This window comes from Malurus melanocephalus, unplaced genomic scaffold (assembly GCF_030028575.1).
Source record: "Malurus melanocephalus ecotype Western Australia unplaced genomic scaffold, MMel_1.1 scaffold_123, whole genome shotgun sequence".
NCBI classification, from domain to species: Eukaryota; Metazoa; Chordata; class Aves; order Passeriformes; family Maluridae; genus Malurus; species Malurus melanocephalus.
In genome coordinates, this window is record NW_026623355.1 from 1,711,523 (window position 1) to 1,739,042 (window position 27,520).

Below are 27,520 nucleotides of genomic sequence, written 5' to 3' on the forward strand. Positions count from 1 at the left end.
CACCATGACTCCATTTTCCAACTCTTCTTTAACCTTCTGTGGCCTTATCTTACATCCCAATGGCTGAGAAATGAGAACCCTGTCTGCCATCAAGGATTTATTCTGTCTGTATGTATAATTAGTATCTATCACTTTGGTGTTGCATTTGTACATGCATTTGTAAATTGTGTTATTTAAAAAGTCRGCAACTTAAACCAATGTCCATAGAATATCAAAGAGGAAACACTGTGAAACTTCATGCTGTAATGAAACTGCTTTTGGAAAAGAAAACTAGACAAATATTAGAGTGTGAATTAGARTATGTACATTAGACAATACAACCTGGACAGAATAATTTTTGTACATAAATCATAGGTAATTTTTAATGTTCTACAGAATTATCTGTGTGCACATATTTTCCCAAGGTTTTTAAATGTTTAACCTGTATGCGTGGATGTCTTCCTACATAGACAAGACATGGCAGTGCTTACATGAATATTTGCTCTGTGATAGCACTTGTATAAACTTCAGTAAAACACTTTTCTCCTTGTCAGAGATGGATTTTGATTTATCCCACACCCAACAGAAAAGCATTATAGACATTACATAAATTAGTTGTATATAAAAAWTAAAACCTTCATAGGCTGTCTTCATATATTTTAAATAATTGGCTTTTATATAATGCTTAATGTTGTGTCTTAACTAGACAGCTCTGCAAATTGTCTGATCTTCTTGAATTTGGAAGCACAATCTGATTGCACATAAAATGTTGGTTGCTAAAGACCTTTAAAGGGAAAGCACAAATAAAGTCCCCATAGCAGCTCTGGTTTTGTTGGTTTTTTCACCTCCATGTATTTGGGCACCTACCACAGCCTTCTTAATGTTCTCTTAATGGGATGGGAATATGAATTTAGTATGGCATTTTTTTGTTTTTATTTTACCTAGAAACCAAAATAGAATTAAGTGTTCTTTAAACACCCTCTTATTGAAACATTCAGATTCAGGAAGGTGACAGAATATTTTGAGCATTGCCAAGGTACGCCTCACAGTTTGCACAGCAGTGTGAAAGAGGTTCATCTCTCAACAGTTCCATTGTTCAAAGTGAAAAAATCAAGCCCAAAGTCTCCATTGGCTCCATCACTGAGCCAAAAGTCTCCAGAAATGTTTGCCTTCCAGCAATCCTTTATTCTAGAAATGAAAAAATATCCACATAGGAAAAAATCCTCACCTGTTTATGGAACTTTGACTTATCCTCAAAATTATCTACTAAGAAGTGGTACACATACTAGAATTATTTCAAAATAAGTAWATTTGGATCAGTTGAAGAAGCTTACTAAGCACGTCCTTAAATTCAAGTACATCAAGATTCCCACTGAAATTAYTTACTGATTACAAATTTAGGAATAYGGTTCCTGAATCACTTTTGTCTTTGTAACAACATAATTGTTTCAAAAGGGTGAGAAATAACAAAACCCTCTGATTTCACAGGAGAGAGAAATGAATGAATGATCAGATTCTTAGCATACAAGAAAGTAACAATGATCTTGATTCCAAATGAAATAACCCACAGAAATAAAAACATGGGCAGAATAATAAATGTAGCATTTCTAAAGACAATGCTTTCTCACTATTTTCCATGAGGTCTAACAGACTCTTTCAGGTTTAAGTTGTTCCAGGAAAAANCATAAAACCTTCCAAACATTTCAAAGCTAATATTTCATCTTCATTTTTAAGAACTTACTTGTTTTTAAACCAAGACATCCGCGCATCACATTTTAAAAGCCAATTTCAAAACTAAGGAAAAGTAGGACTTACAGCAAAAATGCTGAAATGTATTAGAAGTAACACTTTAAGCACATCCAAACATTTTCTGAGACTTTAATATTTGAATTCAAAGTCTCTAAATGAAAAAATGTTAAYCAACATATCAAATTAAAACACATGAAAGAAGCCAGTCAAAAAGCAATCCTACATCAGTAGTTTATGGTTTACCCAATAAAATACTGAATAATGTTTAAGCAATGTCATCTGCTTGATCTATCTGTTGCTGGAGTTTAAACAGCCAAAACCACCACCATTACAGAGTTACAAGGAATAATTATGTATATGAATAGATTATTGCTTCAGAATTCATTTTCTCTCCATCTGGTGTACATTTTATTTTGACCACAAATGAGGTACTATCCTAGAAAACTAATTAACAATTATTGTGAACAATGCCAAAGAGAGGAACCTGATTGATCCAGTGAGTGCATTCCCTGCTTGCTCTATGGCACAGTGACAGCATCCAGCCCATGACTGCACTGGGTAGGAGCACARCGTTGTCTCTGTACTAGCAGGTGTACATTTCAGCTTACTTTCATTTTCTTCTGAAAATAAAAGGTGCTGCCACATTTTTTCTAAAGAAACACCAGTGTAGCACCAATATTACAAAATTACTTTCCACAAATCTGTATGCCGAGTACTGCTGAATTCTTTCTCTGTCAGATGTTCTGTGTAGTGTTGGTCCTCTCTAAGTGGTTTTGGAGGCACAAAGGCTTCCAAGGGTACAATTTACACTCAAATTTTAGCTTTAGAGACCTTTAGGGCAGGACCATTGTTTTCGGTCATGGCATATGCAACGCTGAGTGACGTTGCTGAAGAGAACGTAACTTTTCTGAAATGAAAACAACTTAGACTGATTTAAATTTAGGAACAAGAAATTATTTTTTTATTATTATTTATACTGTAGTATAAATAATATTTTAACTAGGATTGGATTTCATGGATTTCATCCACATTGATAAGTAACCGAGGGCCAGAAAATGAACTTGTGCATCAGACCCTTCAGTGTCCATGCTGTTTCATTTTTCGCTTACTCCCTGTATATTTTGGGCTGCAAACCGAGCAAAGTTTGGAGTAGGTTTCACTTCAAAAACCRGAGCCAAAAGTCAGTATGGATAAGGTTACATCAGTTCTGCCTTTTCCTGCATGCTCAGTCCTTCAGTGCTATCCCAGTTGTTTTTCAAGCCCACAACCCCTAAAACTCCTCATGCTGCACTCTTTAAACACTTACACATACCTTCACTTCTATTCTGTATAAATGTTGCCCTCATGAGCTGGAAAAACTGCCCTCAGCTTGCTTCAGAAAATTTACAATGAGAGAAGCACACAAAGGATAAGGGTTGTTTCTTGAAGCCATGCACACCAGGCAGGGTCCAGTAGAGAGCTTGGCCATGAGCTGCAGCAGAACCTCCTGCCCTGCTTTCCCTGGCAAGGTCCCGCTGTGGGATATATCCAGCACATTACTAACRTCTCACTTCACAATTCAAGACACTGCTAATGTTACTCTCTATTGTAACTAACTCTATCCAGTTAACATCTCCACAAACCAGACTTCTATCCATAGCTAACATACTGTTGTGGTTTAGGAATGGTACTCCCCAGCTCAGYGCTCCCATCAGGACTCTCCCAACCCAGACACTGCTTGATTGCTCACCCTTCTCTCCTTCTCTTCTCCCTTTCTACTCCAGGGACGGAGTTGAGAATTGGAGGCATAAAAGATGAAACTCACAGGTTGAGATAAGAAGAATTTAGCGGAAACAGCAATGAGATAAGAAAGCAAACAGTAACAACAACAATATTAATAACAAAAGAAATATGTATTAAACATATAAGAACAATAAAGAAACATTTTACACAGAAACATAAAGAAACATAAAGAAACAATTTACACAGAAAACCATGACAAATGCCATCTGACTCTTCCCCACCACACCATGCTTTTTCCCACTGGAAGAGAATGTCTTTCATCTTGGAAGCAAGAGASAATCCCTTTCCCCCACCCCTGGCAATGATGTAAGATGGTATCAAATAATATTATGGTCTTGGCCATTCCCTCTCCTGCTGCTCTGGGCTGGAACCAGGACTCATGCCAAGAGATTTAAATTGCCRGAGCAGGGAGTTATGCTAGATGATCTCAGGAGATCCCTTCCAACCATGACAATTCTGTGACTCTCAAGCTCCATGAAATGGATGACTTGCCAGTAAAAACAAGGCGAGCACTATGCAGATGCTGTAAACAGATCCCGAAGCTTCCCACTCTTTTTTTCACAATGTCAACCCTGTCTTACAGATATGGGAAAATAAGCAAAATCCATCTGGAAAGCTGTTTAAGCTGTTGTGAAATCCAGATGTTACTGTTGGCTGGTTTCATATTCAAATGGCTCTTAAGAGATTTGGTTTTCCAAGGTGTTGACCATCCTCAATCTTCCTTTCCATYCCCTACACTGGGACCCAAAATGCATTCACATTTGACATCTTTAAAATGCTTTAGAAAACTATAAATTATAAACTATAATAAAGCCTTTAGCTGAGCAGCTGTATGAGAAAGCAATCAAATATTCAGTCCTTCAATGAACAGTACTCGATATCCTCTCATCAAAGATCATCCAGAATCAGAAAATAAATAGAGTGTTAAAATCAAAATATTTTGGCCACTTTAAAAGTCATTTACTTCCACAGATATTTAGGCTCATGCTAAACAGGCTCAGGATTTCCTGTTTCTCAGTACTGCACATCCAAATGCTTCCATCTCAGTTTCTCATCCCACATCTTTGTGTAACGCAATTCTCTTTCCTGTTGTGCAATTCATCATATCACAGACAAACCATTTAACCTCTCTAACCTCATCTACCACAGCAAATGGATGGTCAGTATAACAGGCACAGAGAGTCACCTGTGCTCCACTGACAGCAAAGAGAGTACAGACTTTAATTCACAACACCTCATAAAAATTAGGTTTGCATGGGAGCATATCCTTTACAGCTCAGTCATAAACAAGAGCTAGGAGTAACCAGAAACAGCTTATTAAATCAGGCCGTTGTTTTGAGGACATTTGTGTTTTCCCATGTTCACTGGCATACAGAACATAAGTACGAGTGGCCTGAAGAGACTGCACAGCCATGGCTAAAGAGACAGCCATGTTCTGTTTGAAATCTTTGAAATCTTAGACTAAGATATTGCTCCAAGTTGTCACAAAATGACAAACAACAATGGCAAAAGATTTAAAACATATGGATTTTCTTTTCCTCCATATTATAAGTTTTAACTACTACTTTTTTTCCCTTTCTTTTCCTTTTTTTTTTTTTTTTAACGGAAACCACTTATCTGATTTCCATTGTGGAAAACACTTAGAAAAAAAGATATGAACCTTACAAGCCTAACTTGCATAATGATGCTACAAAAACTGCCCTGAGGGCCAAACTGAAAAGCATATTGTTAGACAATGAAATATAATTATTTCCTGTTATCCTAAAGTGCTTGAAAATATCCCAATAAATATAAATTCTGTTTTATATAAATAATCATCTTTAAATAGAAAAGGTAGATGAATACACAACTTTATTTGCTCTTMTTACAACGATTCCCACTTCCTGTCACCACCAGGCTGAATTCTCTCAGATTAGAAAAGATTGCAAAATACACACCTAAACAAAAATATTCTCTCCCAAGCAGTACACAAAGAAGTGTATTCAGATGCAAAGTTCTCTTGTTTGTTGCCTTGCATCCATGATTTATCAGAAAAATTTCAAGTCTGGAGATATTTCTTAGCCTAAAATCTGCACATTCTAATACAGTTCTCAAAATTAAATACAACCAKGCTTGTTTACTGTTATGAAATATCTGAAATATCTTTTTTTATATTTGAAYGCACCCACAGCAGGACCAATTATGGTTAAAAGAAATAAATTTCATGTTGTCTTTTAGTACTAAATAATTTACAATAGCAWATATTAAAYAGTGAAAAACCTACYTGCCACTTTGTCTAGCTTAATTATCCTTAGCTGCTTTTCACTGACTTCATTCTATCTAACTGGATGAGGTAATTTCAGCTTGCATGGTATAAATCATTGGCAAGATTAACAATATATATTAAGATGATGTATGTTTYATTGCTGCTCAGCTAAACATGTCAGCTAAAGTAATTATGAGTGTGAAGCTCTATTTATTTTTTCCACAATAGGACCCTTTAAGGCGCCCACATTTGGAATGAGGCATATCCACCCCAGTCTCTTTCAAGAGCAGTTTTTAACTGCATTACATCATTTCATATGGGGTTGAAAGTTCATTATCCAACACACAAATCTTTTACTCCCMAAACTCTATAACTTTAAGAGGACCTTGGGAAAAATTAGGGCTATCAGCGCTTCAGAAAGTAAATAAAAATGCAAGTGTGTCTTGAGGACTGGATGGCTGTGAGGGAGATGGCCAAGGAATTTAGGACATTCCATTTCCAAGTCACTCTTTTCATTACGTACTCTATGAGTTATAACACAGAGTTTCTGCTACAAACTATTTAACTCCCTGGCCCGAGACCAGATAATCATGGATGAAGTCCAGATTACTAAAAAAATCATTGTATGGGTGGAACTCTTACTGGCAGTCACAGAAAGGCAGAAAGAATTGCACAGGCAAAGAAATCACTACCTACTCTGAAATGGGGAAGCCTTTTCAAAAAAAGTGAATAGGCTATGAAAAGARAGATTTCTGTGTAATAACTTGTGTGGTTTATGTCCAGCTAGCAAAGTATTTGATGTYACATAACAAAGTGTCAGAAACACTCCATGTTTGCTGGGACTGGTGTTCCACGACGTAGAAAGGCTCAGGGAGAATTATAAAAGTCCAAGGCATCTGCTGMGAGAGAGAGCTAATGCTGTGTGACAAACTTCATTAGTGATGTCCAGTCCAGTCTTGTGACACCTTCATTAAAGAGGTGCAAGAAATGGAAACTGCTTTAATGAGWTGTGCAGCTGCTGCTAAATTGGAGGGAGGTGTGATCATGAAAAGATCCTTGGAAAYGCAAACAAAAAATGACAAACTGAAATTCAAGCAGAAAATGAAGGKTGAGTTGCTCCCCATCTGTCCAAACATGGTAAGCAGATTTCTTTGCCAGGAATGTGCTCACAATCACCAGGGTACCCAGCAGAGAGCTCTGGGAGTCTCAAGCAACAACTGATACCCTTCTTCAGTAACTCCAAGAGTCCCCAGCAGAAAGAGATTGTCTCTGCAACTCTTCACCTACTTTCCAATAAAATGTTTTATCTGAAAAGCACTAAGCATGATGGCCTAGAAAGGCAGAGTTAATGATCAGAATGGAATGAAAGACTTGTCTAAAGGAATAAGCATCAAATAAGTTACTTCTACTGAATATAGCTCACCAGTATAGGCTGAAGATCCAGAAATACCTCTAAAGCTGGTCCAGTCTGTCAGCTGACTCTATCAATCAAAGTGAGCAGAAAACCCCAAGAAAACATCTCCTTCACTATGGCCTAGGAGATTGAGCCTGAAGAAGCTGGAAAACTCAGCTCAAACTGGGGAAACTTTCAGACAAAAAATTTCTGAAGAGTGGTCCCTTTGACCAGCATGGACCTAGAAACATGGGAACATCTGCAGCAAACACACAGAACATGTGTTTCTCTTTTGACTGTGTCTACAAAGTTTTCAGTAGGCTTCCCTGCCCTTTTTCCACACACAAGATGGTGCTCATAAGTGAAAGACAGAATAATTTTCACTATCTGAAACTTATGCTGCTTTGAGCTGGATGTCAGCATGGAGGACCACCAGAGATCCCTTTAAAACTAAAATATTCTATGAAAATCATGCTTCATGTTTACTCATTTGTTTTATACTGCATTTAGAAAAGGGTGATCAAATTTTGATATTTTGTAAACCAACTGTTGGGAGGTAATTACTTAGTTTTAAAATGTGTTGTTATTATTAAGGCCACCGATAACCTCAAGAATTTTTTTCCCAGCTTTGAGATCCATACTCCAGCCCCATACCCACCACCCTGCTTTTTGATTTATGCTATTATAGAAACAGGTTCCTAYATTTAAGAGATAAAAGTTATTSAATACATATCTTCAATCTTAGTGTACAATTYTTCAAATACTTGGTTAAACTATCCTTGAAGCYATTAAYTGAAGAACAGAATGTCATGTGCATTGTGTGTCAGTGAAACATTCAGCTCTGATGTCAGAATTTCACTTAACTATYACATTACTTTAGAAAATAAACTGACAAAAGTACCAAATATATAGAATATATGTTTTACATCTGTATATYTTTGTATGTCCATGTGCATGTGAGCAACACACAGAATCTTAGTTTCAAAATGTAAAATATAATTTTAGTTACTCCATATAGTTATAGCTTATTTATTTCCCTGCTTCAATGCTTTAAAAGGAAATGTTTGAGGTGTACTGTATGCAAAATTAGGAGTGAAGTTACTTCTACAATTTTAAAGGGTCTTCAATTAGATTTACTGAGAGTTTTATTCCGTACAATATATAATTAATGTGTACAGCGCTTTAATAAAGAATTCATCAACTTTCATTAGAAAATTTGAAGCAAGATGTATTTTACTGCTGAGACAGTCTACTGTTAGAACTGCTCTGTGATTTGCACTGAAACACCTAGAGATAACAAAATTTAAGTACATCCAAAATCAGTAAAGTAGAAGACATTTTTATGTGCTAATCTCAGATATTCTATTTTTTTGGTTTTAAATATGACAACTTCAACAATTTCTAGCTCTGCAGTAAACTGTCTCMCAGGGCAATGGCAATGTTAATCTAGTAGAGCAAATGACAATTATCTGTCCGATTAATATAAAAGAATTATGTGTTAGAGGCAGAAAGGTACTAAATGCTTCCAAATTTTTGGAAAGGAAGATAAACTTTAACTTAGCATACAACACTGAGAATCTCTCTCTATATGCTTATCTGTAAATAGCTGTATAATTTGAAAACCAGCTGATGTAAACTCAAGCAACAAAACTGCTTAGTTATTAACTGCTGCAAACTTTTCTGCTTAAATAAAGGGAATACCTTAGGTCAAGGGAATAGTGCTGCAAGAATAATGCATTCTCTAGAAATAACCCATCAGTTGTTGSTCCTCTAAGACTAATTATGAGATAATAAAAGCATCCCTCTGCTGTAGCTGAAGTCATTCACACACAACCATTTAAAAGAATTTTTCAACAACACAGAGCATTTCAAGAAACTTCAGACTATCTTCTATAGTGTTGCAATTCTATGCCATTTTTTCTGATGATGTTCAGTCACCTGATTAGTAGGAATGCATCCAGAAAGAGAGCAGAGACTTGTGTAGGCAATTGAATGAAGTCTTATTTTCTCATCATCCTAAACCTGCATTTTGCATAATTTTTAATGTACTGTGTCAGTTACAGTTTTTTTTTTTATACCTATTGGTGTAAACGATCAAAGATTGTGTCAGTGCTTCATAAGAAAGAATGAGTTCTGACAGACAAGCTAACAGTTTCAGGTTCTTTGTTAAGTGTCTTTTAAAATTTAATGATAGAAACTTCAGGAATTACTTTTCTATTTAACWTTATACCCTAATTATGCCTTCCTATATAAGGAGGTCATTTTAATTAGCTGAAATAGCTTCAAGCCCACAAAATATATTTTATGTATGCATCTTATGTATAAGACATTCTAAAAAAAATAACCTTTACACCTTGACCAGTTCGTTCTCTTCTTGGCCTATTTACTTGGATTCCATTGTAACAGTCAGTAGTTCTCATTTATTTTTACAGTGAACAGTACAGGATTGGATTTTTTCCCCCTTATTAAAATGCATATTTGATTTGAGTCCGTGAAATGATCATAGAACCACAGAATGGTTTGTGTTGGAAGGGACCTTAAAGATCACTTTGTTCCAAYGCTCCTGCCATGGGCAGRGACATCTTGCACCACACCAAGTTGCTCAGAGCTCGATCCAACCCAGCCTTGAACATTGCCAGGGATGGGGCTAAGTAAAATGATTTTTTAMTGTCCTCTGCAAACTGTTGCATACCAATGCAGCAGAAATTTATAAATTATAAATTTATTTATTTTTTATAATTTATAAATTATAAAGTTATTTCAATACTCATGTAACTTTTTAAATGAGTTTTGGAAAGGCCACTCAATTAAGGTAATACCTTAATTTGTGCATTGGACACACTTTGATGGTACATGCACCATTGTGATGGGTACCATACGTTGTGAGAAATAAGTGAGACTATCAGAAATCCTCTACTGAGAGCATTCTTCCATTACATTCTCCAGCTCCTTGTCCCCTGTAGTTTTTCCTCAGAGATCTCYAATTCAACTCGAAGTCTTCAGTTGTTTGCAAAAGTGGTGATGAAATGCTCAGWAAAAGACAGATAACATACTCAAGCARCAGATCAAGCAAACAGCAAGAACCMCAATGGAATCAGCAACATTAAGCAYAATATATCTAATACTGATGATAAAAATACCAGAGATTAAAATAAAGCTTTTTAAATCCATTGAAGCAATCTGCAGTTCCACCCAGCAGTGCAGAAGACGCAATGTAGGCTGCCAGCAAACTTACAGAATATTTTCAGGGAGCTCACCAAACCCTGAGTGCTGGAGGCTGCTGGTTAATAGGGTGCAACTGTTTAACAGCACATGAAGTGTAAAAGGACATGCATCATTCCCCCAGGACCAGGGCACAACGTGCAGCACACCCAGCCACCAGCACCTGGAATATTCCCCAGCACTCAATAATGTTGTGCATTTCATGCCGGCATCCCCAGTTCACAACTACTTTCCCTATTCTGTTTCTGGCTTTTTTTGGGCTCCAACATTCTGCAAACAGCTAAAAGAAAAATGGTTCTTCATTAGATGTCCCTCARTCTTTTGTCCCTTACTCTTTTCCCACTCGATGGAGCCTTATTARGATTTAATGACAAACTATTGCATATTTATACAATTGAGGTTTTATTCATATTTTGATTTTAGAGGATACAAGAACATATATACATATGGAAGAATTATTAGTTTAAAATCTCCACATCCTTAGCTTTCTCAAAAGAATATTCATTTACCTTCCAGAATGTAATTGTTRAAGTGCATCTTCATGATTTATGTAATTATTTCAAGTAAGAGACCTTGCTCAAATGTTTTTATAAGACAATGCTATCCTTCAAAAGAAAAATAAAAGAGAAATAAAAAATAAACAGCATTAGTCACATCTGGAAGGTTTTCATTTCTGGAAAAACAGAGCACCGTCAGACTCTTAAAGTGTCTAACTCCTTCATATACCATGACAAAATATTGGCAGGACTGATGAAGTTCAGGGAGCCTTTGCAGAAAATATGGCTCCTAGCATTATGTTTAATCTGCTTACTATATAAGCTTACACACTCCAATTTTTCTAACTTGCAAAGAATATAAAGCTTTTTGATGTATTTATTTAATCTTCAACAGWGACTACATCAGTTTATTCTGAATGCTACCACATTATTTTTATGCGTAATTCTTTTCATTACGTAACTGTTTCTAACATACAGAGGAAATTGCTACAGATTTTAGTTGTGTTCAAAAATATTTCCATCATATGCCCCTAGTGATCAATCACAACCCATCTGTTGCTTTTATTAGTTACTGAAAACAAAGGAATCGGTRGACTAGCATTCTCACTGGAGCCAAGGAAAGTACAGACAATACCTTCTCTATTTCAGATCCTATTTTTRTATCTGTTTAACTTCTTATAGATTAAATATAAACACAGGCTGCTTGTCATTCATAAATACATCCCAGGAGATCTGCTGGGAGACAGAGGACAGCAGGCTTTGTTTCAAGGACTAAAAATATAAAGTTGTACTTGCAACAGTTCCATGGCCTATGAAGATGTCAGCCCGTCTTGTCTCACCACAGCTTTGAGGCCATCTCCAGCACATTCAGCACTCGCTCCTTTGGCAGGAAGGCTGCTGCACCACTGAAGGTGCCCCTAACCCAGCACAGCTCTGCAATGGCTGACCAGGACTCCCCAGAACAYACCACCATTTGTGTGCACTGCCACCACCCGCACTGCCTACGAAAGAAATGCTGCCTGTCTTCACTTAGTCACTGTCACATCACTGAATTCATAAGCTGCAAGGGAGCCAGAGCTGCTGAAGGAGGAACTGGGTAAAATCCAYAGCCCAAACTGCCTGAGGGAGAGCCCCTCCCCACCCCATCTGACTGCAATGCCACCCGTGCATTCAACTCCAGTAATTCTCCCTGTTGGAATTGATAATAATGTTACACTCAACCGTAACACAGCAGAGGGGGAGGCACCATCCCAATAGCAGCAGATCTACCCAGTCACACTGCTGCCAGCACAGCTTATTCCTTGAGTCACAGTAGGAGCAGAGATGTACTACACCCAAAATTTCAGCATTGTTTGCTTTCTCCTGGAGTGTATCACAGCCCCTGTTGAATTGTCTGTTAAAAAAGGGAGAACAGAGCATGAAGAGGAGGTAAAAAGTGCTCCTACTGACAATTTTTCCTCAGAGCAAATGGTTGTGAAATGAATTTCCTTCTTCACTGCTTTACAGAATCACAGAATCATTAGGGTTGGAAGGGATCTCTGGTGATCATCCAGTCCAACCCTCACACCAAGGCAGGGTCACCTASGGCAGTTTACAGAGGAATCAGGTGGGTTTTGMATGTCTCCAGAGATGGAAACTCCACAAACTCCCTGGGCAGTGTTTTGCAGTGCTCTGCCACCCCAACATGAAGTTCCGTCTCAACTTTGATGCAATATTTAAACATGYGCAAATACAAGAAGTTATGAGAATTACACAAATGAGCACAAGGGACATCACTGCTTCATTTTATATAATTTCTTTATTAAAAAAAAAATCCTTGAACTCATTTAACTTACTATTTAAACTATTTAAACCTCCCACCACTTTTCTGGGGGTGCCTGCAGTCCATGCAGCTGGACAGGAGATTAGAGATCAGGGCACAGCAAGTGAAGGGGACACAGACAAGCACTRAGCGCCACATATAACCACTGCTTTCAACAACAAATACGTTCTTCCCCTTCAGAATACTGCAGACCACTAGTCAGCTTCCCTCTTGTCCATGTGAGAATTGCTACTCGTAAGTAATCTCAATCTTGCAAGAAAATACCTAGCAGTCTTTAAAAAGAAAGTGGCCGAAGAAACTGAATTCCAGATAAAAGCAAAAGTAAGCTAGTGAAATACACACAAACTCAAAGTAAACAATGTTATTCTGCAGAGAAAATGTAATCTCACCAAGAATTTAAAAGCTTAATTGTGAGAGACCCCCCCTCTCAGTTTCACTTGATCATTTTTATGCATGGGGAAGTTCAACAGAAATTTCAAATACAGGTTTTCAGAAGACCTCGAGTTTATCTGCAAAAACGGTGAGGATGAATTTTGTTCACAAATTTCATATAGAGTGAAGGTCTGTCTGCCTGAATACAGTCAGTAGTTTGAGAATTCATACTACAGTTGGATCCTAAAAATTAAATGGATAAGCTTATTCATAGTAGGAAACAAGTGAACTATTTGAGTACAAAATAAAACTGACCACAACAAGATTCGCCACAAATAARCCGATTTATTACTTTTTGGCAAGTCCCATACAACAGGAGCAAGGATCTTYCACTCCTTATGTTAAATTATTTAACTTTATAGAAACTGTAAACATCTTCAACATGACAAACTGCTGATATAGGCATTCCCCAATTCTGGCATCTTTTTTCTCTCAGTTAATCAAACAAAASTGAAACTCAAATAAAATAAAGAACTGCATATCTATAAAATGCAGCATGTGCATTTTATATCACRACAGTTCTAAGCAATGCAGAGAAGAGTATTTCTTCTTATTATTTTTAGTGAAATTCATAATGGTATTATGAATAGAAACATTTTTTTCCATGCTATTGTATCCTACCTTTYGTTTGAAATTAAAACCACCATTTTATACAATCAAGGTAGTAAACCAAATTTTACAGTAAGCCAGCTGGTTTGGTATATAAACCAGCTATATTTGCTATACTATAACAGATAAATAAGAATGTAAAAACTCCTGATCTSGTTAATACTTTGCTTTCTTGGCAGGCACCAGCCTAAAGAACTGCTTGTCCAAAAACCCCTACTATAATTATCTGATTTTTTTCACCCCCTCTCTGTCAAAGTGCGTTAAATCAGACATAATCTGATCCATGAAGTGATCACTTTTCTCCCTCTTAAATAAGAGCAGATTTTTCTAATTTTTAAGTTCCAGGAATGTCAATCTGCAGGCTAGCTTTACTGAAGGACTACAAGATACGCACTGTTAGGTCATAATCCTCMAACCAGGGCAAAGGTGTTTAATCTTTACATGAACTGTTTTTTCCCAAACCAACTTAGCAGCAGTAAAATACAGACAATTATGTTATTTACTAAGGCTTTAAAAGAAATTTAAAAGTCACTTCTCTTGTTAAAAAATATTTGCATTACAACTTTGGTTTCAATATGCTCCCAGTTTTGAAATCACGTTTACAGTAACTTAAAGACAACAATCTAAATTTTAAATGTAAGAAGCCAAGCAAGCCATATTAAAACCTTTCAAGTCTGCATCATATGAAGCAATTAAAATAAACTTAATTCTTTTCCARATCACCTTTAGTTACTCACAAAACTAAAAGTCAAAAGGTGGTTATTTCTACATCTGTGTGCAACCAGCTGCTTTAGGCATTGAAAAACATCACACTTTAGATGCGACAGTGCTTAGATCAGCAAATCCATAAATTGAGTTCAGGTGAGTTTCACTACCTGAAGTGAGGACATTGAGGAGCTTTGATTTCTGATTCACTGAAATGCACAGAGGAAAGACTATGGAGAATGAACAGTGCAGTTAATTTGCACTGACATTATGATGTACAGTCATAAACAATGCTCCTCCTGCAAAAAAAACTCTACCTCAAACCTTGGTAAAAATCTTACATGAAAGTCTTTAAAAAGATTGTGCAATTCCTTCAGCCAAGCAAAATATTCTACTGCTGGATTTGTCTCCAGATCTTCTCTGCCCAAATAAAGAGGGGGATCAATACTACACTGTTAAAATTAGATCCTGGTAGGAACTACAGAAACATTGTAGAAGACATAACACCAAGCAAATTACAATCAATTATTTCAAATGCTTTAACTCTTCCATCACTGTGAAAATCCGACAGAAATAATGGAACAGAAGTCTTCAGGTAACGTTAATTCTTCTGCAGAGATGCAGAATAACCAAAACAAAATTTTACCACTTGGTATTTTCACTGCAGCATGGGAGGAAACTCTATTACAAAAAAAAATCTGGTCTACACAGACACCATTTTACAGAAGATATTCTAAATGTAATTAATACCAAGAAGTTCAAAATATTGTATGGTTTTGGTTTGGTTTTGTTTTAAATCAAGAGCTATTTCCGATTTATAGTCAAACCTTGCAGATTTTTTTTTAATTTATAATCTATTCCATTTACTTTCCAATCTTACTGGGAATTCCCTGGAGCCCAACACATCACGATGCAACTGTTATCCATGTGAACGTACAACTTCTGTATGCTAGCTGCTGTTTTCTGTAGCAGTGTCTGTTAGAACTTTTACRGAATTGTAATGTTCTCCTAATCCATAGGCATGCCTCATATACCTAAAAAAACAGTTAAAGAATTAGTGTTCCATTTAACAAAAACTATACATCATGCCAAACAGTAACAGAACTGGAAGACAATTAAATAAATCCAAGTTTTAACTTGGTCATTAAATGTCATTAAATAGAAGAGTATTAATGAAGACAATTTTTAATTCTGGTGATTTTCAGGCACAGTTTGACATATATTTTGAAGAGGAAAACCTGTTTCCTCCATCTTGTGTCAATATAATTATTATTTTGCTATTATTTAACAGGTAAAATGACTATGCAGCATTCTATAAATCAGTGACTGATACACGTCAGACATTGTCAGCATTTTAAGTGCTCTAAAGGCAATTTCYCCAAAGTAAGTCTATCAATCACAAACAATTTCTGACCTGCACAATCATTCAAGCAGTGTTTCAACATCAGACACATAACAGAAAATAAAAGAGCAGGTGAGAACCAAAGCTGAGCTCTCTGTTACAGAAATAAATGCAATAAATTTAAGCAATAAAATTACATACTTACACAAGTGTTATTGGTTTCCCTGAATATTCTTCACCAACAATAATGGGAGGAGAATCCATCTGCACTACTTCAATAGGTGTTTGTAAAATATGTGACAAAGCCCTTAGCTTTAAGGCAAAAATAATTCAGTAATACAAGTAAATACAATGTAGGCAGGAGACAGGAAGATTAGGCATTTAATTTTGGCAGACAGTTCAAGCATAATATTGGAAGTACTTTCAGAAAATAGTCTTTATTAAAATAAGCAAAATTATTTTAACTTTTAAAACTGAATAGGAAACAGATTGCCTTAAACTAATCATTGTTTAAAGGATACAACATCAGGGTAGTYTCATTAATTTGCTAACTATCTTTCCATAAAAAATAAGACAAACTAAAATATGTATTTTTTGAAGCTCAGATTCTTGTTTTCATGACAAAAATCAAACAATACCTTACTATAGGCATCCTTGACCATCTAAGTCTTCCCTCACTCACAGTGTCAGTCTTTCTAATGATATTTATACCAAATGAATTCTCTAACTTGCATGTTGTCAAATACATCAATGATGGACCATCAGAAAAGCTACTACTTTGGGACAACAATTTATAATGACTAGAAAAAGTTCTTAATAAGCTATTTATGAATGTTCCCTTGTGCCCTCAAGTATTTTTTCTAAAGAAGCCCTTTTTTAAGGTATATTCACTTCAGAATTTCACAAATAAGAATTATCAATACAATACTTACTTCCAGCTGACCACCCCATGCAGCTGTATTTGCTATATCGTCACAGTATTTCTCATATTCCTCTGCAGGGAAAGACAATAYAATTTTTAATATTTCTCTTGTTTSAGAACAAGCAACTGAGGAAAAACAYTGATTGTGCAATGAAGAACTATGAGTCAGAAAAGTACAAACACATTATAAAGGAAAATATGTATGCTCACTGAAGGAGAGAAAAACAGAAGTCAAAAAAACCCAAACTATTTTGTTTTAAAAATAAAATTTCAGACTGAAGAGAGGGATAATAAAAGAGTATAAAAACAAGTACTGGTAATACTTCAAATTTTTTTTATTCAGAGAAATGGTAACAACAATCATGAAACTGCACACAGTTTTCTTCCTGATAAGTTTCAGAGGATGTATAGAAACTTCAGAAAAGAATGTGTCAGTGCATAGTATGTCTAGTTCTTATACTAGCCAGGTGCCACGTGYTTTGAAAATCCTGCAACTGCATGTAACAAAACAGTTGGCTGGTTTTTTTTTTTTTCAATTTCCAAATTAGCTGCCTTGTTTTTAACCTCTGAAGTATTTATTCTCAATAGTTCCTTTGTAAAYAGCTAAATAAAATCTATTCAGATCATATTCTACAGAAACCAAATTTAAAATTTATAAATTATAAACCCTCAAGATTTTGAACCTTACAAACAGATTTTGACAAAGAAGAATCTTCAGATTTTCTGAAGACWCCTCAGAATGACTTTTCATACATTTCCCTCAAAAGAGAACAGCACAATTCCCTATTGCTCTGTAGAATTTCATTCAGTATTCTCCTGGGACACATTTATCCTGTGACAATTATCTCTGTCAACAAGGAAAGATAGCCTCCAGTGACCACATGAAATCCACAGCAATACCTATTAAATAAATGTAGCACTAAGGAAATTCATGCAGTCATTTCTGTGGTRTTCCAGGCATAATGAATAAATTATGTATTGCTCAAATAAGAGGTACATAAACTCCGGTTAACTGAATTTATTCAGCTCCACACTAAAACTCCTTATACTTTTTATTTAATCTAAATTTAATCTAAATCTATTTGTAAATAAGTTCCAAAGAACCTTGCAGTTAAAATACAAGATAGAATAAGAAAATGTATCTATTCAAACTATTATAAAATAGATTTGCTTGAAATTCACACACATTTTAAACTACTTTCCTGTGCACATTGAAAACACAAATATAAAACTTGACAAAAAAATCACCCCAACCTGATAGACAAGCTGTTTATAATAAAAAAAACACAACCCAGAACGAGTTCACATCATCTAGTAACCAGCAAGTTGTTTTGGTTTTTTTTAATGGGGAATAATGTTTCCTAGAACTACTTWAAAAWATAYATTAATTATGGAGATCCAGGTGAAYCAAGTTTCACAGCAGATCACAATTCTCTGTCCTATGGAACACAGCCAGATCAATAAGTAATGAAGTTACAAACACCACAGAAATCCCAATTCAGCTGTTACTGAGATTGAGTTTTATTAGAAACAGTTGTAATAGTTTTAAAAATCTCATATGCTACAAGTCTTACCTCTGCTATACATGTCTCCAGTATTAGGGTTTGTAAGAAAAGGTAGAAAGTCATCYAAGTGACTTTGCATATACTTTGCTGTTTGGTTCCTCAGAGTTGCAACAGTCCAGGAATTTTGGTGGTCCTTGAGCTGGTCTTCAATCGCTCTGTACATGCAATGGCCATCRGAAGGGATTTGTTTAATCTCTAAGTGCCTTGCTGCCAATACAGAGGCAAGTTTCTGACTTTCAAGATGTCTAGCACCTGTTAAATTTTGTATCTCAGCTTCAGCTATTCTTTCTTCTCTTTCTTTCTCCAAAGCAGCTTTTTTCTCCTTAGATTAAAAAGACACAAAAATTGCATCAAATACTACAATTTAGAATATGCCTGTACAGTTCCTAGTGCTTGCCTCTAAGTCTTTGTTTTCTCACTACTTTCTTATCTGTAAAGTATTTGTCTAAATCAATACTACCAATTAGAGACCTCCTAAACCCAAACTTTAGCAAATGCTACATGACCAATATGACCTGCTTCCCACACTACACCTGAAATTATGACCAGAGAAATCTTAACCCTATCAACATGCAAAATAACACTTTACAACATTCATACAAAAGCTATTAATCATAGTCCTTTCTTCAGGATTACCTATTTCAACATTCAAGTATGGGAATTCTAATTAAACATCAGAAAATACTGCTCTTTCATAAGAAGTGTGAGATCTACCACTTAAGCATGTGATTGCATAATGGAGCTCATGCCATGAAACTGAAACTCCCTCAGGCTAGGTACTCTACAAAGGCTGGATAAGAATGCATGCAGAGGATATTAGAAAGGATATAATAATACACAAAAATTACTTTCATAGAAAGTTTTGTAAATTCGTGTGGAAGTTAACAAGGGAGCAAGAACCAGTGTAAATAAGCAAGTAAAACAGGAAGCAGTACAGAGAATGATCTTTCCACTTTCATACCTAAAATTTACCACAAATCAAGACCAGACTGGTTTAGGCAATCAGAATATACAAAAACTAGASCAGTGCTCCTGGTTTGCCTAGACATGGTGCCATGAATTACAAACATCCTTTTACTGTTTGCAGCAATCATGTAACAGGGAATGGAATACASATTAAAGCAGTACTCCTCTGACTCTAACCCAATATTCATGCAGATACAACAAGAATGTTAATCCATCACGATGTCTGACGTTTAACTAGATCAAAGCTTAACAGACAGGACACCAGGCAGTGTTTCTTTAAAACTCAACATTTTAAAATAATTTCTTCAGTATTGATGTTCTTTCGTTAAATGTGTAAAGTTCTACTAGTGACACATTTTCCACATAGTATTTTAATTCAATCATTTTACTTATTTAACAATATCTTTAGTGAAAGTCTTTCAAAAATCATTTGCTTTACAAAATCTCTTTTTTCTGGTTCCTATTTCCTAACCTATTCTGATTCCCAGCTCATGGCTGAGGTCAGAAACGTATAACTATTTATAAAATCCTTACATATCTCTATGCAGCAGTTTAAYATATTTTCAAGGCACCCAGTAGGCACAGCATCAATAAAGAATTAGCCAGGTAATGCAAAACTGTTTAACTTTTGTTATTATAGCTAAGTTTAATTGAACATAAAGTGAAGGCATACCCGCCTCTTCTGTGCTTTTGATATTCGAGGATGCTGAATCTGTTGCTCTACTCCTTCAAGCTCCAAATTTGCAACCCCATCAGCTATGGAATCTGTCTAAAAAGAAAAAAAAAAAAGTTAAATGTTCTTATTAGTATAAACATGAACTAAGATACGCATCTTCTGAAACAGTTTTAAGTCCTCTTCCAGGGTATATTTATGAAGTTTTAACAYAAAGATCTGTGTATAGCACAGAACCTATCAAAGCCAGAAGTACAGCATTTCATGTCCCAAACTACTGTCTTGTATTTCATCACTTTTTCACAGTCACAACAGAGTTATGAACTGTGCATCTCAAATTTAAGCTGTATGTTCTCTTGCATACTGRAGTGTGAACACTGCTTACTGGCTGAAAGGCTTTCCTCACCATGCCAGCAATGAGGTATCCAAATAGTTATTATCAACTGTAAAAATTAAAGCAGAAGGCTGTATCTTCTACACCGAAGCATAACCAGCTGTTGAAAAAGGCAGGGAGTTGACACTTCTCAAGAAAAACAACAAACCTAACCCAGTAACTGTATGAGTTATACAAAAAAAATCAGTTACACTGTCGACAAAATTGGAAGACAAAACACACTGGATGACTCAAACACCTCCTGAAGGTCATCAGTAGTTGACCAGTCTACATAAGATAACCAGAGTGGCAATAGAACAGTACCTTAAAAAAACAATTCTCTAACATAACTGAGTTATACTCATGTAGCCTTAAAGACAATACCAAATACTGTATGTGCTGGTGCACCTTTCCCCCTATTCAACATTCAATTTCTGTTACAGCTTGGCATTTGTGTATTGATTTTCCTTGCATGCCTCATCCATGGATTCAGTAACAGAGTAAATTTTGCCATCAAATTTTGTCACACTTTTGCAAATTTATATTAAACCTGCTTTTGACAATATCTTTTACATGATTCTTTAAATAACTAAACCACTCTCACCAATGCTCAGCAACAAAAATCCCCCCCTGTTAAATGCCCCTTCTAGCAATGCCCATTCACCATAACAACTAAAGCTTTCCAAAGTTGAAAAGAGTTACTAATACTGTAAAGAAAAGGATAATTACTTTGAAGCGTAATTTCATTATAACTTTTAAAAGTTAAAAAGCCCTAACACAGATTGTACCTGTACAACTTCAGCTGAAATTAGGGAACCTACCTTATTCTGTTCAGGGGAAGCTTCCTTCAGTTGCTTTAGCTCCTCCTTGTGCTTCTGCTCAAGTTCTGCCTCTAGTTTGGCAACTTCATCTGCCAGCTGTTTTCGCCTCTTCTTATCATTCTTGGGAACAACATTTTTCATGCCTTGAATTTTTGCTGTTAAGACAAGTAGTGTAATAAAACATTATTTCTAAATATAKATATTCCATGATCATTGCAGAAAATTATTACAAATCACATAGGAAAAAAATTTACAAACATCAACGTATCAGTATAAGAGTTTAGCTGTGAGATTGCCTGTTCTAATGTTCACATTTTTTGAAGTGGCTATTTTTCTTAAAAGATGCAAACTGCCTTTTCTTTCTCTCTCTGAAGAAAAGCTTAGGCCAGGTTACTAACATAAATACATATGAACCTCATCAATACAGCAGACCTTGGCCTGTTGCCTTCAAAAAGATTATGCGGGCATTAGAATCTCAAATCTCACAGAATGCAATTTTTTAATCATACAAGCAGCAGATTAAAATTAAAACCTGAGTCTGCCCATCCTTAGAGTAAGAGTTTCAAAAAGCAAAATCAGCACTCAAAAACAAACAAAAAAGATCTTAACTTGATTAAAGTCCATAAGAATTTCCAGGCTGTAAGTCAATGCTTCATTTCTAAAATCATAGAATAGTTTGATTGGAAATGCTGTCCAGAGGTTAGCTAGTTCTACCTCCTACTCAAAGTGGGGCTGAATTCAAAGCTACATCAGTTTATGCTAATTTATATGTACCGGAAATTTATTCAGTCTCCAGGGATGGTCATTCTGCAACCTTTCTGGGAAACATTTTTACCAATATTTAATGATTTCTGTAATGAAAATATTTTCCCTTACTCTTCCCATAAAGATTTTTCTTGTTATGTTTCAGCTCTTGTCTCTAGTCCATCCTCTCTACTTTGATGAGTGTGGCTCCATCCATTATACAGTGGAAACTACAACTGGATTCCCCCACAGCTCTCTTCATTGTTTTTAAATGAATACTCATGCTACCTCTGTCACTTCTATATTCACTGTTTTAGAGTCACAGCAGCAATTATTAAACACCCTACTTGCTATTCATCACCTGTACATTTTCCTGTCCTTCACYCTTGACTAACACAATTGAGCTGAAGATGATGGCAATGATAATGAAACTTTTCAAAGGGAGGGAGGAAGAAWGCTCATACTGAAGGATTTATGTTAAGCATTCAGCCTCACAGATGAATAAGCTGAGTGTGACAGAAAAGCAGCTTTGTTCATTAAAATTACCATAATAGAGGAGAWGGCAATCCAGAACATAAAAGGCACACACAAATACACAAGTGGAGTATGGGTGTTGGAAGGGGGTTTGTGTGTGGAGAGCAGTACCACTAGAAGGTGGTGGATTTTCAGAGGYTGAGATGCACGTTATGTTGATTCTCACAGTTTTGCTCTCTAGTAACAGTTACCAATGCACGTACCAGGAATGTATTTTTCAAGGAGGGAAACAYGTGCCTATTAAGTCACCTGCCTCTCCCAACTGGGAAGAATGGGGCTCTGCCCCTCCCATCATTTGGCAGTGGAGGATTACCATTATCACCTTCTCTAAGTGTAAAAATCCTCTGCTCCTCAGCCTCTCCCAAAAGATGTGCCACGTGCCCCAGCCATCCTATGACAATGCTTGATTCCTACTCCTCTTCAATTTCAACCAAATCTGAGGGGGGGAAAAGGTATCTCAAAGCAGTAAGTTCTTACAGATTTAATAACAGTATGCAACCTCATTTCTTCTTTAACACTCTGATGAAAGGTTGAAGATGGGCCTATTTCACTACATACCAAAAAAGTCAAACAAGGAAAAGGCCATATCAATATATTAGCAATGAGAAAGCCTTAACAAGAATATTATAACTCTCTAGAGAATCCATCTCTCAGACCTACTATTTTATATTAATATATTGTAACAAGGTAGGTTAAAGGTAGAGCTAAAAACGTTAAAAGTTCATATGAAGCACTGTAAAACAACACAGGTATTTTATTACAGATACTTTACTAAGGTTGGACAGGACATGAAAGCTCAGTTCAGGTCAACAGCACTTTGAATGAAGAAAYGCCACAGGCTGGGCAGCAAGAGTCCCTATGCTCCTTAATCTAAAATACCTTAATAAAACACACCTTCTTTAACTTAAAACCACCGCAGTGAAACGCAAACACCATGCCAATGGCCCAACATTAAGTCAGTCACAGCTTCCACGCACCGCCCGGCTCGCAAGGCCACGGCAAGGCGAGCACCGCAGGCCGCCCGCATGAGCAGCGCTGCTCCCGGCAGCACAGCCCGGCTGCCACAGCGCTGCCCACCCGCACCACCTCGCTACCGCCGTCCTCGCCCCCTGCGAGGGCACTGCTAGGGCTGCTCCCTCCTTCTGCTTCTCCTTCTCCGCTGCCATCCCTCCCGCCTCTCCGAGCTACTGGCGCTGCCGAGCGGGGCTCCCTGCGAGGGAAGGCGGAGAGGGGATGCCGAGCCCGGCCGGCCCCGCGTGTCCGCTCCGCAGCCTCTTCCCCCGCCCATCCTGCGCCGGGCCACGGCGCCCTCACCCTGGAGCTCCCGCTTCTCCTTGCGCTGCCGCTTCACCAGCTGCTGCAGCGGCCCTTCGGACCCCGGCTCCTCGTCCCCCGAGCCCTCCATGGGCGCCCGGAGCCGGCGGGCCCGCCTGACCCCCGACCCCGGCGGGAGGCGGGAGCTCGCCGCGCTTCCGCCAGCACCGCCCGCCCGGCACCGCCTCAGCCGCGGCGTGAGGGGCGGGGATTGCCGGCCTCGCCTGGTCCCGGGGCCCTGGAATCGGGCTGTAGGCGGGAAAGGAAGCGCTTGGTTTGTTCGGGCGCTGTGGGTGCTTCTGTCCGGTGATATCTGCGGGGATACTCGCTCCTGTCGCAATGTCCCGGTAAAGGACTCCTGTGAACAAGTCTGCACTAGGAAGAAGCCACACGTCTAGCTGAACTAGAGATAGTTAAACGGGGAGGGTGGAGGTGAGAAAGGAATCGGTTAGGGKTTTTATGCGATTCATCGCATTAAGGACAAAAAAAAAATTATTTAACCTGCTCATTTCTGTGCAAAATAAACAGTATGCTGCATGGGCTAGTTCTTCACGTGAAGCTCAGAAGCACCAGAAAGGCTCACGATTTTCTAAGTTGCAGTGCTTGTGTCTCCTCACCATTGTGAAATTATTCTTCCGAAAATGTAACGTTTTTATTGCAATAAAAAGACAAATTTCGGTTTTGGGCTCAAATGCCCACCTACAAGCGGGCACTACAACAAGTGGCATAGTGAGATGCTTTTCTGTTCGGTGCAGGCACCAACACTATTCTGTGGAACATTCAGTTCATATGGACAAARTAGAACCTATAAAAGTTAATAATGGGGTTTAAAATGACTCCAACTGAGCAAAAGTTGGTAATGGAACAATGTGTTTGTCCTTAACTGTTAAGAGCATTGCTGTTGTTASTTTTATATTTTTATGAACAGAATGTCAACAAGAATACCTCCCTATAAATAGTTAAAAAAAACCAGTAGATCTATTGCTTAGAGACATGGTTTGGTGATGGCCTTGGCAGTCCTGGGTTAACAGTAGGACATCATAAACATTTTTCCCAACCTAGACGATCCTGAGATTCTGTGAAGTACAGTGTCAAGTGTAAAGAAAGGACACAAGTCTAAAATAGAATCACAACATGATGTATCAAACTCTCTTGCTGTATAGAACTATTTTTTTAGATGCCCTTTAAAATTCTGTTGAAATGTAAATAATTTTCAGATTCATATGTCAATACCTGAAAATACAATTTTCCTTTACCTCCACCTGCTATTTCCAGCCTGTTAGAATAAAAGAGATCACAGATCAGCTAGGAATTGGCTTTTAGCTAGGAAAATAGCTGYAGGTTAACAGCACACCTGGGACTCTGCTGTTATTCAAAGAGCAGGCAGTAACATTGTGCCAGGAGCATTGGCAGGCTGTGACCTGTAGTGGTAGCTCAGCAGAACAATGGCCGTGACAAGGAACTTTTTGATCTACACAAATTAACTTTCCTKTGGCAATGTCTGGAAAATTAATTCYCAGATCRCATGGATTGTTGTTATRTTTGGAACAGCTGTGCATGGATGAGAAGTCAGCAGAGGGAAGATGAAATKACAGTGACACTTGCGGTGGCAGGAACTGAGCCCCAAAGCAGGAACCCTGGCGCTCTGCCTGCATTGGCACCGCCCTGTCAGGTCGTGGGGATTAATCTCCAAAGCAGGAATCCCAGCACTCTTTCTGCCTCACCCTGGACTTTAAACACTCCTTCAACAGCACCTCACTTCCCTCCTCTGGGGCTACTCCAAGTGTTTATCAAACACCCATGGAATCCGAGTGATTTGGCATTATGGGGAAGTGAGATGCCGAGGCTGAGGAAAGATAGCAAGAAATGTGCTCTACTATAATAGACATACAGGAATGACCCATGCAAGTGCTTCTGGATGAACTATTCTAGCCAGGTGAACAGGGAAAAAAACCTGATAACAAAGCAAGCAGAAGGAAACAGGAACCCCTGGCCAGTGAATGACTCAAATTGAAATGACAATACCACAGAGGACAGGCCTGCATGTCAGACAAGAGTTCAAAACCTGAGTGAAAAATAGTATCTTTGGAAATGAAGGGTTAACTGGACTGAAGTAATGGAATGTAGACAGASAATGGACAAATATCCTAAAAATTTTTGGGACTGCCTCCAACAGGTTTTGCTATACTRTGGGGGAATGCCTTCACAAAACTTCAATGGTGCATTTGCAGATGGTGTCTCTGTAGGTCAGGCAGGCCTAGACAGCTGAAAGTATTTTAAGGAGCATATGCCAGCATAGCAGAGAGTAAAACTACAGAAAATTTACATGTTGCAGTATTTGTATGTGATGTGCAAAAGAAAAGGCAGAGTGCAGAGCAAGTAGAGGAGAAAAGGGAAATTGGAGAAACAGTGAAAAATCTGATGGCTGTTGCCTTGACAGGAAATCTTCGGGGGAGAAAAAGGAAGAGAGAAAGAACAAATATGATTAGTGGAACCTCAACCAGAAAGCAGAGAGAGACAGAGAAGAAGGAATGCAGAAATGTAGTGTTACTGTTGTGGAAATTTAGACATAGGCAAAGACAACGGCCCTTCTGACCAAGTGGGGGAGTAATTGTGCAAAGATAGATAGTCACAATGGCTAGAGGCCAGCAATTCTACTGAATTTGTGGAAACAATACAAATAGAAATACACAATTTGTGGAGAACACCTGGACCAACAGGGACATATAGTATGTGAGGAGTGGGTCTCGCTGAATTTCTGGTAGATACAGGAGCCACATTATCCATCTTAAATATTGCCCCAAGAGGGTCAGTAACCACAGACAAAGTATTCATACATAGAGCCACTGGGCAGGAAAAAATATGAGTAAACCTGTATTAGCAACAATAGGAAATAAGAGTGTATGGGCAAGATTTGTGTTAGTAGAAGATTCTCCAGTGTGCTTGTTAAGGAGAGAACTTCTACAGGCCTTAGATGCAGAATTGCATTTGTCACCAGAAGGAATGGATTTAATAATGGTTCTGAGATTACTGAGAGCTTCAAAAGTGAACCAAAGATACTAGAAATATTGAAAGCTGTATTATCAGAGTTCTTGGGTAAGATCACTACAGGTGGGGCACTGGCTGAATATATAGCTATTATATAGCACAGCCTATATACATTAAAAMCAAGGGAGATATGCCACTCACTGAGACAGTACCCTGTCCCCTTGGAAGCTGGGAAAAGTATCCAAAACCAGATAGACCAATACTTAGACAAAGGAATTTTAAAGGTATGTGTGCCTGCATATAACACCCCTATATAGCCTATAAACCAGAATAGGTTAGATGGAGACCCTGAGTACTGCATGTGCAGGATTTGTGGGCAATTAACCAACATGCAGTGACCCCTTACCCTGTGGTGCCAGGCCCCTTGACTATACTTCTGCAAATACTACTTAAAGATAGATATTTTATTGTAAATAATTTAACAGCTGGCTTTTTCAGTATCTTAATAGATGAAGATAATCAAGCATTGTTTGCCTTCAAACTTTTCTGTTGACACAGTATGTTTAATAGATGTAAAAAGACCGTATAAGAGCAGAAAAGAGTATGCTCAATAGTATCAGCACATGCCATCTGAAATACAGTTATATAATATATAGCCTGGAAATGAAGTTTTAATTAAAGTATTCTCTAGAAAATCCAAGTACCAAAATGAGAAGGCCATATACTTTCCTACATGTCCTTATTTTGCTGTTTAAAGTTTTGCTGTTTAAGTTTTAGAAAAGGAAAACCAGATACACTATTCYCACATCAAATGAAGAGGGGGTGACCAGTCAGTTGACTTCT

General features: G+C 37.5%; 1 protein-coding gene across 1 annotated transcript; it reads right to left on the bottom strand.

Moving 5' to 3' along the window:
- Positions 1-12,669: 12,669 nt before the first annotated feature.
- Positions 12,670-23,853, bottom strand: OTUD6B (OTU deubiquitinase 6B). Its single transcript, XM_057370364.1, has 7 exons — positions 23,690-23,853; positions 21,098-21,252; positions 19,904-19,999; positions 18,274-18,586; positions 16,710-16,771; positions 15,983-16,089; positions 12,670-15,469 (listed from the first exon to the last, which is right to left on the bottom strand). The coding sequence occupies exons 1-7, from the start codon at positions 23,778-23,780 to the stop codon at positions 15,385-15,387; spliced, it is 909 nt and encodes a 302-aa protein (XP_057226347.1). The 5' UTR covers positions 23,781-23,853; the 3' UTR covers positions 12,670-15,384.
- Between the last annotated feature and the right edge of the window lie 3,667 nt (positions 23,854-27,520).